At 53.3% G+C, this 15190-nt stretch overlaps 2 protein-coding genes across 2 annotated transcripts in view; one reads left to right on the top strand and one right to left on the bottom strand.

The window, feature by feature from the left end:
• LOC138101139 (INO80 complex subunit E-like) overlaps positions 1-4556 on the bottom strand; it is a 5209-nt gene extending 653 nt beyond the window's left edge. Inside the window, 6 exon segments of the mRNA XM_068998995.1 lie at positions 76-132; positions 134-152; positions 2484-2559; positions 2650-2702; positions 2823-2893; positions 4445-4556. Of these exon segments, the coding sequence (XP_068855096.1) occupies positions 76-132; positions 134-152; positions 2484-2559; positions 2650-2702; positions 2823-2893; positions 4445-4528 (360 nt within the window). The 5' untranslated portion in view covers positions 4529-4556.
• Positions 4557-7001: 2445 nt separating this feature from the next.
• Positions 7002-15182, top strand: HIRIP3 (HIRA interacting protein 3). Its single transcript, XM_068998998.1, has 4 exons — positions 7002-7650; positions 10369-10513; positions 14827-14919; positions 15015-15182. Exons 1-4 carry the CDS (start codon positions 7093-7095, stop codon positions 15128-15130), a joined length of 912 nt encoding a protein of 303 aa, XP_068855099.1. The 5' UTR covers positions 7002-7092; the 3' UTR covers positions 15131-15182.
• The last annotated feature ends 8 nt before the right edge of the window (positions 15183-15190 follow it).

Raw genomic sequence — 15190 nt, 5'->3', positions numbered from 1 at the left:
AGAGCCGGGCGAAGCCCCGCCCCCCCCTCGGGGTGAAAAAAGGGGCGGGGCTTCAAGGGGTGGGGGAGGGGCTGCAAGGGGTGGGGGAGGGGCACTCACCATGTAGGGGGAGGGGCCGAAGGCCGAGGGGGGGAGGGGAGGGCGAGCGGCGCCTGTGGGGGGGAAGGGAGAGCGTTGGCCACGCCCACTTCCGGCGGCGGCCATCTTGGATCGCGAGACAATGGGGGCGGCCATCTTGGATCGCCACTTCCGGGGTGGCCGCACTGGAGCCACGCCCACTTCCGGCGGCCATTTTGAAGCGGCGCCTTCATGTGGGGCGGCCATTTTGGATCCGCGGTTCCAGGATTTAGGCCACGCCCACAAAGGGGAGTGGCCACGTGGAGACACGCCCACTTCCGGCGGCCATTTTGTAGCAGCGCCCTCACGTGGGGCGGCCATTTTGGATCCACTGATCGCGGGTTTAGGCCACGCCCACAAAGGGGAGTGGCCAGGTTGAAGCCACGCCCACTTTTGGCTGCCATTTTGAAGCAGCGCCTTCATGTGGGGTGGCCATTTTGGATCTGCTGTTCCAGGATTTAGGCCACGCCCACAAAGGGGAGTGGCCAGATTGGAGCCACGCCCACTTCTGGCAGCCATTTTGAAGCAGCGCCTTCACGTGGGGCGGCCATTTTGGATCCGCTGACCGCGGGTTTAAGCCACGCTCAAAAAGGGGAGCGGCCAAATTGGAGCCACGCCCACTTTCGGCAGCCATTTTGGAACACCTGCTCACACCTTTAAGCCATGCCAAAAAGGGGAGTGGCCACATGGAGCCACTGCTACTTCTGGCGGCCATTTTGAAGCGGCGCCCTCACGTGGGGCGGCCATTTTGGATCCGTTGCTCCAGGCTTTAGGCCACGCCCACAAAGGGGAGTGGCCACGTGGAGACACGCCCACTTCCGGCGGCCATTTTGAAGCGGCGCCCTCACGTGGGGCGGCCATTTTAGAAGCACTGCTCAACATCTTAAGCCACACCCACAGAGGCGTGTGGTCAAATATAGCCACACCCACTTCCGGCGGCCATTTTGAAGTGGCGCCCTCACGTGGGGCGGCCATTTTGGATCCGTTGCTCCAGGCTTCAGGCCACGCCCACAAAGGGGAGTGGCCAGATTGGAGCCACGCCCACTTCTGGCAGCCATTTTGAAGCAGCGCCTTCACGTGGGGCGGCCATTTTGGATCCGCTGACCGCGGGTTTAAGCCACGCTCAAAAAGGGGAGAAGCCAAATTGGAGCCACGCCCACTTTCGGCAGCCATTTTGGAACACCTGCTCACACCTTTAAGCCATGCCCAAAAAGGGGAGTGGCCACATGGAGCCACTGCTACTTCTGGTGGCCATTTTGAAGCGGCGCCCTCACGTGGGGCGGCCATTTTGGATCCGTTGCTCCAGGCTTTAGGCCACGCCCACAAAGGGGAGTGGCCACGTGGAGACACGCCCACTTCCGGCGGCCATTTTGAAGCGGCGCCCTCACGTGGGGCGGCCATTTTAGAAGCACTGCTCAACATCTTAAGCCACACCCACAGAGGCGTGTGGTCAAATATAGCCACACCCACTTCCGGCGGCCATTTTGAAGTGGCGCCCTCACGTGGGGCGGCCATTTTGGATCCGTTGCTCCAGGCTTCAGGCCACGCCCACAAAGGGGAGTGGCCAGATTGGAGCCACGCCCACTTTTGGCAGCCATTTTGAAGCAGCGCCTTCACGTGGGGCGGCCATTTTGGATCCGCTGACTGCGGGTTTAAGCCACGCTCAAAAAGGGGAGCGGCCAAATTGGAGCCACGCCCACTTTCGGCAGCCATTTTGGAACACCTGCTCACACCTTTAAGCCATGCCCAAAAAGGGGAGTGGCCTTTTTGAAGGAGCCACTGCTACTTCTTGCGGCCATTTTGAAGCGACGCCCTCATGTAAGGCAGCCATTTTGGAGCTGCTGCTCCAGGGTTTAGGCCACGCCCACAAAGGGGAGGGAGCCACTTTGGAACCACGCCCACTTCCAGCGGCCATTTTGAAGGGGCGCCCTCGTGGGGCGGCCATTTTGGATCCGCTGTCCCAGGATTTAGGCCACGCCCACAAAGGGGAGTGGCTAGGTTGAAGCCACGCCCACTTTTGGCAGCCATTTTGAAGCAGCGTCCTCACGTGGGGCGGCCATTTTGGGCCCGGTGCTCAGAGGTTTAGGCCACGCCCACAAAGGGGAGCGGCCACATGTAGCCACGCCTACTTCCGGTGGCCATTTTGAAGTGGCGCCCTCACATGGGACAGCCATTTTTGGACCACTGGTCAGAAATTGAAGCCACGCCCACAAAGGGGAGTGGCCAAATGGAGCCACGCCCACTCCCAACAGCCATTTTGTAGCACCTGCTCATGGGTTTAAGCCACGCCCACAAAGGGGAGTGGCCACATTGGAGCCACGCCCACCCCCGGCCGCCATCTTGGCTCCCCTTAACCCTTCCCTCACCTCTTGGCGGGCGCCGGCTCCGCCCCCTTGGCCCCGTCCCCGTCGCTGTTGTCGGACGACGCCGTCGCCTCCGAGTCTGAAAGGGGGGAGGGGTCAGAGGGGTGGGGGAGGGGCCGATCCCGCTCTGCCCTTGACCTCTGACCCCTCCCCCAGCCCCAAAAGGCACCTGAGGAATCATCGTCGACGTTCTCATACTGGAGGAGCCGATCCAGGAGGAAACTGAGAGGAAAAATGGGGAATTTTGGGGAATTTTGGGGCATTTTGGGGCTTTTTGGGAGGTTTTAATGTCTGAATGAAAAAGAAAGGGATTTTTGGGGTCAATCCGGGCGATTTTGGTACCTTTTGTCCCTGGAAACTTTCAGGAGTTTCCGCTGGGCCCGGCGCAGCTCCTCCTGGAAACATTCCTGCTCCTGTGGGCGGGGCCAAGGGGAGGGTGGGCGGGGCCTTTTAAACCACGCCCACCCCATGCTGGGGGAGGGGAAAAGATCCCCAAAATCCCAGCCCCAAAATCCTGCGGTTTCACCCCAAAATTGAGGCAGTTTTGTCACAAAATGGGGGCTTTTGTCTCAAAATGATCATTTTTTTCTCACGTTTTCCCTAAATTTGCGTCTTTCACCCCCCAAGTTTTCGCTTTGATCCCCAAAATTACGATTTCTCCTAAAAACCCTTTTTTTCCTCCCCAGAAAACTGTTTTAGAACCCAAACCGTGGAGTTTTCCCCCAAAATTGAGGTTTTTTCCGCACTAAATGGAGGTTTTTCCCCCAAAATCGAACGTTTCTCCCCAAAATTGAGGCTTTTTCCCCCAAAATTGAGGATTTTTTCCCCAAAATTCACCTTCTTCCCCCAAAATTGAGGTTTTTCCCTGACATGGAGAAGTTTTCCCCCAAAATTAAGGATATTCCCCAAAATTGAAGGAAAACTCCCCCGAAACTGCAATTTCCACCAAAATCCCCAGCAACTCCCACAGAATTGATAAATTTGGGGTTTTTCCCCCTAAAATTCACCTTCTTCCCCCAAAATTGAGGGTTTTCCCCCAAAATAGACGTGTTTTCCCCCAAAATTGAGGATTGTCCCCCAAAATTGAGGACTTTTTCCCAAAAATTGAGGGTTTTCCCCCAAAGTTGACGATTTTCCTCCCAAAATTGAGAGCTTTCCCCCAAAATTGAGGATTTTCCCCCAAAATTGAGGGGTTTTCCCCCAAAATTGAGAGGTTTTCCCCTAACATTGAGATTTTTTTCCCCAAAATTGAAGGAAAACTCCCCCGAAACTGCAATTTCCACCAAAATCCCCAGCAACTCCCCCAGAATTGATAAATTTGGGGGATTTTCCCCCCCCAAATTCACCTTTTTCCCCCAAAATTGAGGGGGTTTCCCCAAAACTTGAGGTTTTTTCCACACGACATTGCGTTTTTTCCCCAAAATTGAGGATTTTTCCCCAAAATTGAGGTTTTTCTCCTCAAAATTGAGGTGTTTTCCCCGAAATTGAGGGGTTTTTCCCACAAAATCGAAAATTTTTCTTTCAAAATTGAGGGTTTTTCCCAAAAATTGAGGTTTTCTCCCCAAAATTGAAGGAAAACTCCCCCAAAACTGCAATTTCCCCCAAAATCCCCAGCAGCCCCCTCAGAATTACTAAATTTATCCATTCCACCCCCCAAAATTCACCTTTTTCCTCACAAAACCCCCCTTAACCCCTCAAACCCAGCATCTCCCTCCCCCAACCCCCACATTTTACCCAAAACCCCCCCTTTTCCCCCCAAAACCACCCCTTCCCCCCCAAACCTCCAATTCCGCCGCCCATTTTTGCACTTTTCCCTCACAAATTCGCTCATTTTTCCCCCAAATCCCCTCACCCCCCCCCACCCCCCCCATCCCCCCCCCGGCCTCCCCTCACGCACAGGCCCCGCCCCCTCCAGGCCACGCCCCCTCCAGGCCACGCCCACCCCTACAGGCCCCGCCCCTCACGTAGAGCAGCAGCTTCAGGCGCCGCTTCAGGGCCCGGCAGCGCCGTTTGTAGCCGCCGCCATCGCCCTCGCCCGCCCCGTTCATGGCGGACAAGCCCCGCCCTTCCCCTCGCTTCCTATTGGCTGCCGCCTTCCCGCGCCGCGGGCTGATTGGCTGCCTATGCGGAAGTGTTCCGGTCGCTGCCGTGGGCGGGATTGGCTGAGCCCTTTCTTTGTCCGTTTCCGATTGGTTGGTGCTTCCGGCGCGGGGATCTCACTGGATGGAGCTGCTGTCAATCAATTCCCGGAGCGGGGCCCGCCTCCGCCGCACCGCCATTGGCTCGGCGGATTTGTCCCGCCTCCCCTCGCTTTCTATTTGCTTTTGCGTCCACCAACACGCTCCTGATTGGCTGGAGCGGCTGCCCATCACTTCCGCATCGCTTCCCGCCTCCCCCGCGCTCCTATTGGCCAGCGCTTCCCATCCCGCCTTCTGATTGGCTCAACCTCCTGCCGCTCATCCCCGTCCCGCTACTTTCTCGCCTCCATTGGCCGAGCGCATTTCCGCGTTTACAGCGCCGCCTCCTCATTGGCCGAAGCGCCTCAAGCCCCGCCCCGCTGTCGTCTCCTCCACCCTCATTGGCTGCCGCTCTGAGGGCGAAGAAATGGCGGCGGCGGCGGCGCCGAGCGGCTGCGAACGGTAACGGGAGGGGCCGGGAGGGGCCGCGAGCCACCGGAGACCCCCCCCGGGGCCACGCCCTGTGCTGGCCACGCCCACGCGGCGACCACGCCCTGCTTGACCCCGCCCTTTTCGTCCGCAGGGCGCCGTTTTTAAGCGAGGCCGAAAGCGCATGCGCGGAGCCGGAAGGGGGCGTGGCCAGCGGGGATCACGCACTGTGTCTGGCGCCCCCTGGCGGCGGGGAGGAGCTGCCCCCCGGGGGTGGGGGAGGGGAGGGGGAGGGGAGGGGAAATGGGGTGAAAAGGGGCGAAAATGGGAGTGAGGAGGGGGGCGAGGAGGAGGAGGAGGAGGAGAGGAAGAAAATTGGGGGGGAAAAGGAGAAAAAAGCGGAAACCCCGAAAAAATCTGGGGAAAACCCCCAAAAACCCGGGGAAAATGGGGTGAAAAAGGGGGAAATTGGGAGTGAGGAAGAGGAGGAGGAAGAGGAGGAAAAAGAGGAGGAGGGGGGAGAAAGCGGCTCAGAAAAATGGGGCGAAAAATGGGAAAATTGAGCAAAAAATTGGGAAAAAGGAGACGAAAAGGAGGAAAATGGAGAGCGAGGAAGAGGAGGAGGAAGAAGAGGAAGAGGAGGAGGAAGAGGAGGAGGAGGAAGAGGAGGAGGAGGAGGAGGAGAGAAAGAAGCCAGGTCAGAAAAATGGGGTGAAAAAGGGGGAAATTGGGAAAAAAGAGGAAAAAATCGGGAAAAATGGGACAAAATTGAGGAAAATGGAGAGTGAGGAAGAGGAGGAGGAAGAGGAGGAGGAAGAAGAGGAAGAGGAGAGGAGGAAAATTGAGGGGAAAAGCAGAAAAAATGGGGAAAACCTGAAAAAATCTGGGAAAAATGGGGGGAAAAAGGGGGAAAATGGGAAAAAAGAGGAAAAAATCGGGAAAAATGAGATGAAAAGGAGGAAAATTGAGAGTGAGGAAGAGGAGGAGGAAGAAGAGGAGGAGGAGGAGGAGGAAGAGGAGGAGAGGAAAAAGCCGGGTCAGAAAAATGGGGTGAAAAAGGGGGGAAATGGGAAAAATGAGCAAAAAATTGGGAAAAATGGGATGAAAAGGAGGAAAATTGAGAGCGAGGAAGAGGAGGAGGAAGAGGAGGAGGAGGAAGAGGAGGAGGAAGAGGAGGAGAAGAAAATTGGGGAGAAAAGCAGAAAAAATGGGGAAAATGGGGTGAAAAAGGGGGAAATTGGAAAAAAAGAGCAAAAAATCGGGAAAAATGGGATGAAAGTGAGGAAAATTGAGAGTGAGGAAGAGGAGGAAGAGGAAGAGGAAGAGGAAGAAGAGGAGGAGGAGGAAGAGGAGGAGAGAAAGAAGTCAGGTCAGAAAAATGGGGTGAAAAAGGGGAAAAATGGGAAAAATGAGCAAAAAATTGGGAAAACTGGGAAAAGGGGGAAAATTGAGAGTGAGGAAGAGGAGGAGGAAGAAGAGGAGGAAGAGGAGGAGGAAGAAGAGGAGGAGGAGGAGAGGAAGAAGCCGGGGCAGAAAAATGGGGCGAAAAAGGGGAAAAAGGAGCAAAAAATTGGGAAAAATGGGATGAAACGGAGGAAAATTGGGAGTGAGGAAGAGGAGGAGGAAGAGGAGGCGGAGAGGAAGAAAAATGGGAAAAAGGAGGGAAAAATTGGGAAAAATTGGACGAAAAGGAGGAAAATGGAGAGTGAGGAAGAGGAGGAGGAAGAAGAGGAGGAGGAGAGAAAGAAGCCGGGCCAGAAAAATGGGGTGAAAAAGGGGGAAATTCGGAAAAAGGAGCAAAAAATTGGGAAAAATGAGATGAAACGGAGGAAAGTGGAGAGTGAGGAAGAGGAGGAGGAGGAAGAAGAGGAGGAGAGGAGAAAAATTGAGGGAAAAGCAGAAGAAATGGGGAAAACCTGAAAAAATCCAGGAAAGACGGGGTGAAAAGGGGGGAAATTGGGAAAAAAGAGCAAAAAATCGGGAAAAATGGGACGAAATTGAGGAAAATGGAGAGTGAGGAAGAGGAGGAGGAAGAGGAAGAGGAAGAGGAAGAAGAGGAGGAGGAGGAGAGGAAGAAAACTGGGGGCAAAACCAGAAAAAATGGCGAAAACCCCAAAAAACCCGGGAAAAACCCGAAAAAATCCGGGCAAAACGGGGTGAAAAAGGGGGAAATTGGGAGCGAGGAAGAGGAGGAGGAAGAGGAGGAAGAAGAGGAGGAGGAAGAGGAGGAAGAAGAGGAAGATCCAGGCCGGAAAAACGGGAAGAGAACGGGAAAAAAGGGGAGCGGGAAGCAAAAGGGCGGCAAAAACGAGGCCGAAAAGGCGAAAACGGAGAGCGAGGAAGAGGAGGAGGAGGAAGAGGAGGAAGAAAAACCCCAAAAAGCCCCGAAAATTCCCCAAAAAAGCCCGGGAAAGGGCGGATCCGACTCGTCGGACTCGGAGGATTTGCCGCTGGCGAAATGGGTGGAAAAAGGGCGGAAAAGGGGCCGGGAAAAGGAGGAAGAGGCCGGGAGGAAGAGGAGGAGGAAGGAGGAGGAGGAGGAAGAGCGGTGGAGGCCGGGGAAGGTGAAATTTGGGGGGAATTTGGGGGGGTTTGGGGGGATTTTGGGGATTTTTGAAGGGATTTTGGGGGGATTTTGGGGGATTTTTAAAGGGAATTTTGGGATTTTTGAGGGAATTTGGGGGAATTTTGGTGAATTTTTGGGATTTATGGGGGCGTTTTGGGGATTTTTATGGATTTTGTGGGAATTTTGGGGGATTCTTGAGGGATGTTTGGGGATTTTGGGGGATTTTTGGAGATTTTTGGGGGAGATTTGGGGATTTGGGGGATTTTTGGGGGATTTTTGGGGAATTTTGGGGATTTTTGAGGGAATTTGGGGGATTTTTGAGGGAGTTTTGTAATTTTTGAGGGGATTTTGGGGGATTTTGGGGGGAATTTTGGGGATTTTTGAGGGATTTGGGGGGGATTTTTTGGGAATTTTGTGGATTTTGGGGGAATTTTGGGGAATTTTGCTGGAGTTTGGGGAATAATTGAGGGAATTGGGGATTTTTAAGGAATTTAGAGGGGATTTGTGCGGAATTTTGGTGGAATTTGTGGATTTTGGGGGGATTTGGGTGGATTTGGGCGGATTTTGGGGGGATTTGGGCAAAATTTGCACGGATTTTGGGGGGATTTGGGCGGATTTTGGGGAGATTCGTGGATTTTGGGGGGATTTGGGTGAAATTCGCGTGGATTTTGGGGGGATTTGGGCGGATTTTGGGGGAGATTCGTGGATTTTGGGGGGATTTGGGTGAAATTCACGCGGATTTTGGGGGGATTTGGGCGGAATTTGTGGATTTTGGGGGGATTTGGGTGGCTTTTGGGGATTTGGACAGAATTTTGGGGAGATTCGTGGATTTTGGGCGGATTTGGGCAGAATTTGGGGGAGATTTGTGGATTTTGCGGGGATTTGGGTGGAATTCGCGCAGATTTTGGAGGGATTTGGGCAAAATTTGCCCGGATTTTGGGGGGATTTGGGGGGATTTGGGGGATTTGGGCAGAATTTTGGGGAGATTCGTAGATTTTGGGGGGATTTGGGTGGAATTCGCGTGGATTTTGGGGGGATTTGGGCAAAATTTGCACGGATTTTGGGGGGATTTGGGCGGAATTTTGGGGAGATTCGTAGATTTTAGGGGGATTGGGGTGGAATTTACGGGGATTTTGGGGGGATTTTCGGGGGATTTTGGGCAGAATTTTGGGGAGATTCGCGGATTTTGGGGGGATTGGGGTGGAATTCGTGCGGATTTTGGGGGGATTTGGGCGGGATTTTGGTGGAATTTGTGGATTTTGGGGGGATTTGGGGGGATTTTGGGGATTTGGGCAGAATTTTGGGGAGATTCGTGGATTTTGGGGGGATTGGGGTGGAATTTACGGGGATTTTGGGGGGATTTTCGGGGGATTTTGGGCGGAATTTTGGGGAGATTCGCAGATTTTGGGGGGATTTGGTTGGAATTCGTGCGGATTTTGGGGGGATTTGGGCGGGATTTTGGTGGAATTTGTGGATTTTGGGGGGATTTGGGGGGATTTGGACGGAATTTGGGGGAGATTCGTGAATTTTGGGGGGATTTGGGCGGAATTTTGGGGAGATTCGTGGATTTTGGGGGGATTTGGGCGGAATTCGTGCGGATTTTGGGGGGATTTGGGCGGGATTTTGGTGGAATTTGTGGATTTTGGGGGGATTTTGGGGATTTGGACGGAATTTTGGGGAGATTCGCGGACTTTGGGGGGATTCGAGAGGAATTCGCGCGGATTTTGGGGGGATTTGGGCGGAATTTTGGGGAGATTTGTGGATTTTGGGGGAGATTCGTGGATTTTGGGGGGATTTGGGTGAAATTCACGCGGATTTTGGGGGATTTGGGTGGGATTTGGGCGGAATTTGTGGATTTTGGGGGGATTTGGGGGGATTTGGACGGAATTTGGGGGAGATTCGTGAATTTTGGGGGGATTTGGGCGGAATTTTGGGGAGATTCGTGAATTTTGGGGGAATTTGGGCGGAATTCGTGCGGATTTTGGGGGGATTTGGGCGGGATTTTGGTGGAATTTGTGGATTTTGGGGGGATTTTGGGGATTTGGACGGAATTTTGGGGAGATTCGCGGACTTTGGGGGGATTCGAGAGGAATTCGCGCGGATTTTGGGGGGATTTGGGCGGAATTTTGGGGAGATTTGTGGATTTTGGGGGAGATTCGTGGATTTTGGGGGGATTTGGGTGAAATTCACGCGGATTTTGGGGGGATTTGGGTGGGATTTGGGCGGAATTTGTGGATTTTGGGGGGATTTGGGGGGATTTGGACGGAATTTGGGGGAGATTCGTGAATTTTGGGGGGATTTGGGCGGAATTTTGGGGAGATTCGTGAATTTTGGGGGAATTTGGGCGGAATTCGTGCGGATTTTGGGGGGATTTGGGCGGGATTTTGGTGGAATTTGTGGATTTTGGGGGGATTTGGGGGATTTGGACGGAATTTTGGGGAGATTCGTGGATTTTGGGGGGGATTCGGGCGGAATTCGCGCGGATTTTGGGGGGATTCGGGCGGAATTTTGGGGAGATTTGTGGACTTTGGGGGAGATTCGCGGATTTTGGGGGGATTTGGGCGGAATTCGGGCGGATTTGGGCGGAATTCGGGCGGATTTCGGTGCAAAACCCCGCGGAGCTCCTCCCCCCGCCCCATGTGGGCGTGGCCTCCTCAAACCCCGCCCCCTTTGACCCCAAGCCCCGCCCCCTTTGACCCAAGCCCCGCCCCCTCAGGACCCGCCGGCGGTGGCGCGGCTGAAGCGATACCTCCGGGCCGCTGGGGGGCGCCCTAACTACAAGCGGCTGCTCGGGAAGTGCCGGAACCGCCGCGAGGCCTTGGAGGCGCTCAGGGGGGCCCTGCGCGATTTGGGCCTCGATGGTAACGCGGTTTTTTGGGGCGGTTTTGGGGGAGATTTTGGCAAATTCTGAGGGGGGTTTGGGGGATTTGGGGGCGATTCGAGGGGGTTTGGGGGGGTTTGAGGGGGGATTGAGGCGCTCGGGGGGGGCGCTGGGTGAGCTGGGACTCGATGGTAACGGAGGGGGGTTGGGGATTTTGGGGGGGATTTTTGGGGGTGTTTGAGGGGATTTGGGTGGGATTCGAGGAGGTTTTGGGGGGATTTGAGGGGGTTTTGGGGTCCTGCGTGAATTTGGGGGAAATTTGGGGGGGATTTCGGGGAGATTTGGGGGTTCCGGAGGAGATTTGAAGGTGAATTTTGGGGCTGGGATGGGGAATTTGGGATTCCGGAGAGGAATTTGGGGGGGGGGGGGGTTGAAAGGAGATTTGGGGTCTGGGGGAGCCCCGAGGAATTTGGGGTTTTTCGGAATAATTTTGGGGCGATATTTTGGGCATCCGGGAATGGGTTTTGGTGCCCGGGGATCCATTTTTGGGGGGTTTTTGGGATCATTTCGGGATTTTTGGGATCATTTTTCGCCTCATTTTGCTGCCGTTCCCCTCACAGCTCCCCCATTCCCACCCCATTTTTTACCCCAAAACTCCGGGTTTTTCCCCATTTTCCCACTCCCAAAAACTCCGTTTTTTCCCCCCCATTTCCCTCCCCAAAACTCCATTTTTCCACCCCCAAAAGTCCGGTTTTTTCCCCCCATTTTTTACCCCAAAAACTCCATTTTTTTCCACCCCCAAAACTCCATTTTTTCCCCCATTTTTTCTCCCAAAACTCAGTTTTCTCCCACCTCCAAAACTCCATTTTCTCCCCTCATTTTCCGTCCCCCAAAACTCCATCTTTTTCCCATTTTTCACCCCAAAAAACTCCGTTTTTTCTCACCCCCAAAACTCCATTTTTTCCCCCATTTCCCACCCCCAAAACTCCATTTTTTCCCCTCATTTCCCACCCCTTAAACTCCGTTTTTTCCACCCCCAAAACTCCATTTTTGCCCCATTTCCTTCCCCAAAACCTCCATTTTTTTCCACCCCAAAACCTCCGCTTTTTCCCCCATTTCCCCCTCATTTTTCCACCCCCAAAACTCCTTTTTTCCCCCCATTTTTTACCCCAAAACCTCTGTTTTTTTCCACCCCAAAAACTCCATTTTTCCCCCCATTTTTCCACCCCAAAACTCCATTTTTTTCCCCCATTTCCCATCCCCAAAACTCTGTTTTTTCCCCCATTTTTCCACCCCCCAAAACCCCATTTTTTACCCTGTTCCCATCCCCAAAAACTCCGTTTTTTCCCCATTTTTTACCCCAAAAACTCAGGTTTTTTCCCACCCCCAAAACTCCATTTTTTCCCCTCATTTTCCATCTCTAAAACTCTTTTTTTTCCCCCCCATTTTTCCACCCCCAAAACTCCGGTTTTTTCCCTCATTTTCCACCCAAAAAACTCCGTTTTTTCCACCCCCAAAACTCCATTTTTTCCCCCATTTCCCCCCCAGTTTTCCACCCCCAAAGCTCCGTTTTTTCCCCCATTTTTTCCACCCCAAAACCTCCCTTTTTTCCACCTCCCAAAACTCCATTTTTCCCCATTTATCACCCCAAAACCTCCATTTTTTCCCACCCTTAAAAAACTCCATTTTTTCCCCCATTTCCCATCCCCAAAACTCAGTTTTTTCCATTTTTTTCCCCCATTTCCCACCCCAAAAGTCCATTTTTTTCCACCCCCAAAACTCCATATTTCCCCCATTTCCCCCTCATTTTTCCACCTCCCAAAACTCCATTTTTTCCCCATTTTCCACCCCCCAAAAACTCTGGTTTTTCCCACCCCAAAACTCCATTTTTTCCCCCATTTTTTACCCCCAAAACTCCGTTTTTTCCCCCATTTTTTCACCTCCGCCCTCTCCCTGACCGAGCCCCCCTACAATTTTTAGCAGAATTTTGGGGGCCATTTTGGGACCGTTTTGGGAGCATTTTTGGGCCATTTTGGGTCAATTTTGGGAACATTTCGGGACCTTTTCAGGACCATTTTTGGGATCATTTTGGGATCATTTTGGGGCCATTTCTGGCACCACTTCGGGGCCGTTTTGGGACCTTTTCGGGACCATTTTGGAACCATTCTGGGACCATTCTGGGACCATTTTGGGACCATTTTGGGACCATTTCAGGAACATTTTGGGACCCTTTTTGGGACCCATTTTGGGACTGTTTTGGGACCATTTTGGGATCATTTTGGGACCATTTTGGGATCATTTTGGGACCATTTCTGGCACCACTTCGGGACCATTTTGGGACCCTTTCAGGATCACTCTGGGGCCATTTTGGGATCATTTTGGGACCATTCTGGGACCGTGCTGGGACCATTTCGGGACCATTCTGGGACCCATTTCGGGGACCATTTCAGGACCATTTTGGGGGCCATTTCAGGTCCCATTTTGGGGCCATTTCAGGTCCATTTTGGGACCCTTTTTGGGACCATTTCGGGACCATTTTGGGACCGTTTTGGAACATTCAGAGACGATTTCAGGAACATTTTGGGACCATTTCTGGCACCACTTTGGGACCCTTTTTGGGACCATTTTGGGAACATTCTGGGACCGTTTTGGGACCATTTCAGGTCCATTTTGGGACCGTTTCGGGACCGTTCTGGGACTGTTTGGTGACCATTTTGGGAATATTCTGGGACCATTTTGGGATGATTTTGGGACCATTTTGAGACCATTTTGGGACCATTTCTGGCACCACTTCGGGACCGTTTCGGGACCGTTCTGGGACCATTTTGGGGCCGTTTCAGGACCATTTCAGGACCTTTTCAGGACCATTCTGGGACTGTTTTGGGACCGTTTTGGGACCATTTTGAGACCATTTCGGGACCATTCTGGGACCATTTTGGGAATACTCTAGGACCGTTTTGGGACCATCCTGGGACCATTTCAGGGCCATTTTGAGACCATTTTGGGACCATTTCAGGACCATTTTGGGAATATTCTGGCACCATTTTGGGACCATTTCTGGCACCACTTTGCGACCGTTTCAGGACCATTTCGGGACCATTCTGGGACCGTTTTGGGGCCGTTCTGGGACTGTTCTGGAACTGTTTCGGGACCGTTTCGTGACCGGTTCCGGAACATTTTGGTACCATCTCGGGACCATTCTGGACCGTTTTGGGGACCTTTTCGGGACCATTTTGGAACCATTCTGGGACCATTTCGGGACCATTCTGGGACCATTTTGGGGCCATTTTGGGACCATTTCAGGAACATTTTGGGGCCATTTTGGGACCATTTTGGGGCCATTTTGGGACCATTTTGGGGCTGTTTCAGGACCATTTTGGGATCATTTTGGGACCATTTTGGGATCATTTTGGGACCATTTCTGGCACCACTTCGGGACCATTTTGGGACCCTTTCAGGATCACTCTGGGGCCATTTTGGGATCATTCTGGGACCATTCTGGGACCGTGCTGGGACCATTTCGGGACCATTCTGGGACCATTTCGGGACCATTTCAGGACCATTTTGGGGCCATTTCAGGTCCATTTTGGGACCCTTTTTGGGACCATTTCGGGACCGTTTTGGGAACATTCAGAGACGATTTCAGGAACATTTTGGGACCATTTCTGGCACCACTTTGGGACCCTTTTTGGGACCATTTTGGGAACATTCTGGGACCGTTTTGGGACCATTTCAGGTCCATTTTGGGACCGTTTCGGGACCGTTCTGGGACTGTTTGGTGACCATTTTGGGAATATTCTGGGACCATTTTGGGATGATTTTGGGACCATTTTGAGACCATTTTGGGACCATTTCTGGCACCACTTCGGGACCGTTTCGGGACCGTTCTGGGACCATTTTGGCACCATTTTGGGGCCGTTTCAGGACCATTTCAGGACCTTTTCAGGACCATTCTGGGACTGTTTTGGGACCGTTTTGGGACCATTTTGAGACCATTTCGGGACCATTCTGGGACCATTTTGGGAATACTCTAGCACCGTTTTGGGACCATCCTGGGACGATTTCAGGGCCATTTTGAGACCATTTCGGGACCATTTTGAGACCATTTTGGGACCATTTCAGGACCATTTTGGGAATATTCTGGCACCATTTTGGGACCATTTCTGGCCCCACTTTGCGACCGTTTCAGGACCATTTCGGGACCATTCTGGGACCGTTTTGGGGCCGTTCTGGGACTGTTCTGGAACTGTTTCGGGACCGTTTCGTGACCGGTTCCGGAACATTTTGGTACCATCTCGGGACCATTCTGGGACCGTTTTGGGACCGTTTTTGGGACCTTTCCCCCCCCGCCAGGCCCCCCCTCCCTGGCCCGCTGCCGCCGCCTCCGCCGCCGCCGCGAGGAACGAGCCGAACTCGCCGCCCTCGACGCCTCCAACATCCTACCGGGTAAAAACCCCCTCCAAAAACCCCCCAAATCCCCCATTTTTCCCCCCCTTTCCCCCCTTTCCCCCCCTTTTTAACCTCTCCCCTTTCCCTCGCAGCCCGATCCCGGCGCCAAAACCCCGGGAATTCACCCCAAAACCCCCCGAAATCGCCGCTCCCCCCGCCTCCGGATTGGTCGCGGCTGCGCGGCGTCGTCAGCTCGGACAGCGAGTGAGGGGGGGGTTTTTTTGGGCTTTTTTTGGGGATAAAAGCGGCGTTTTTTGGGATCGGCTGG

This window comes from Aphelocoma coerulescens, unplaced genomic scaffold (genome assembly GCF_041296385.1).
Source record: "Aphelocoma coerulescens isolate FSJ_1873_10779 unplaced genomic scaffold, UR_Acoe_1.0 HiC_scaffold_204, whole genome shotgun sequence".
NCBI classification, from domain to species: domain Eukaryota; kingdom Metazoa; phylum Chordata; class Aves; order Passeriformes; family Corvidae; genus Aphelocoma; species Aphelocoma coerulescens.
Note: the sequence above shows the minus strand (reverse complement) of the source record. Positions and strands in the feature narration are given on the sequence as shown.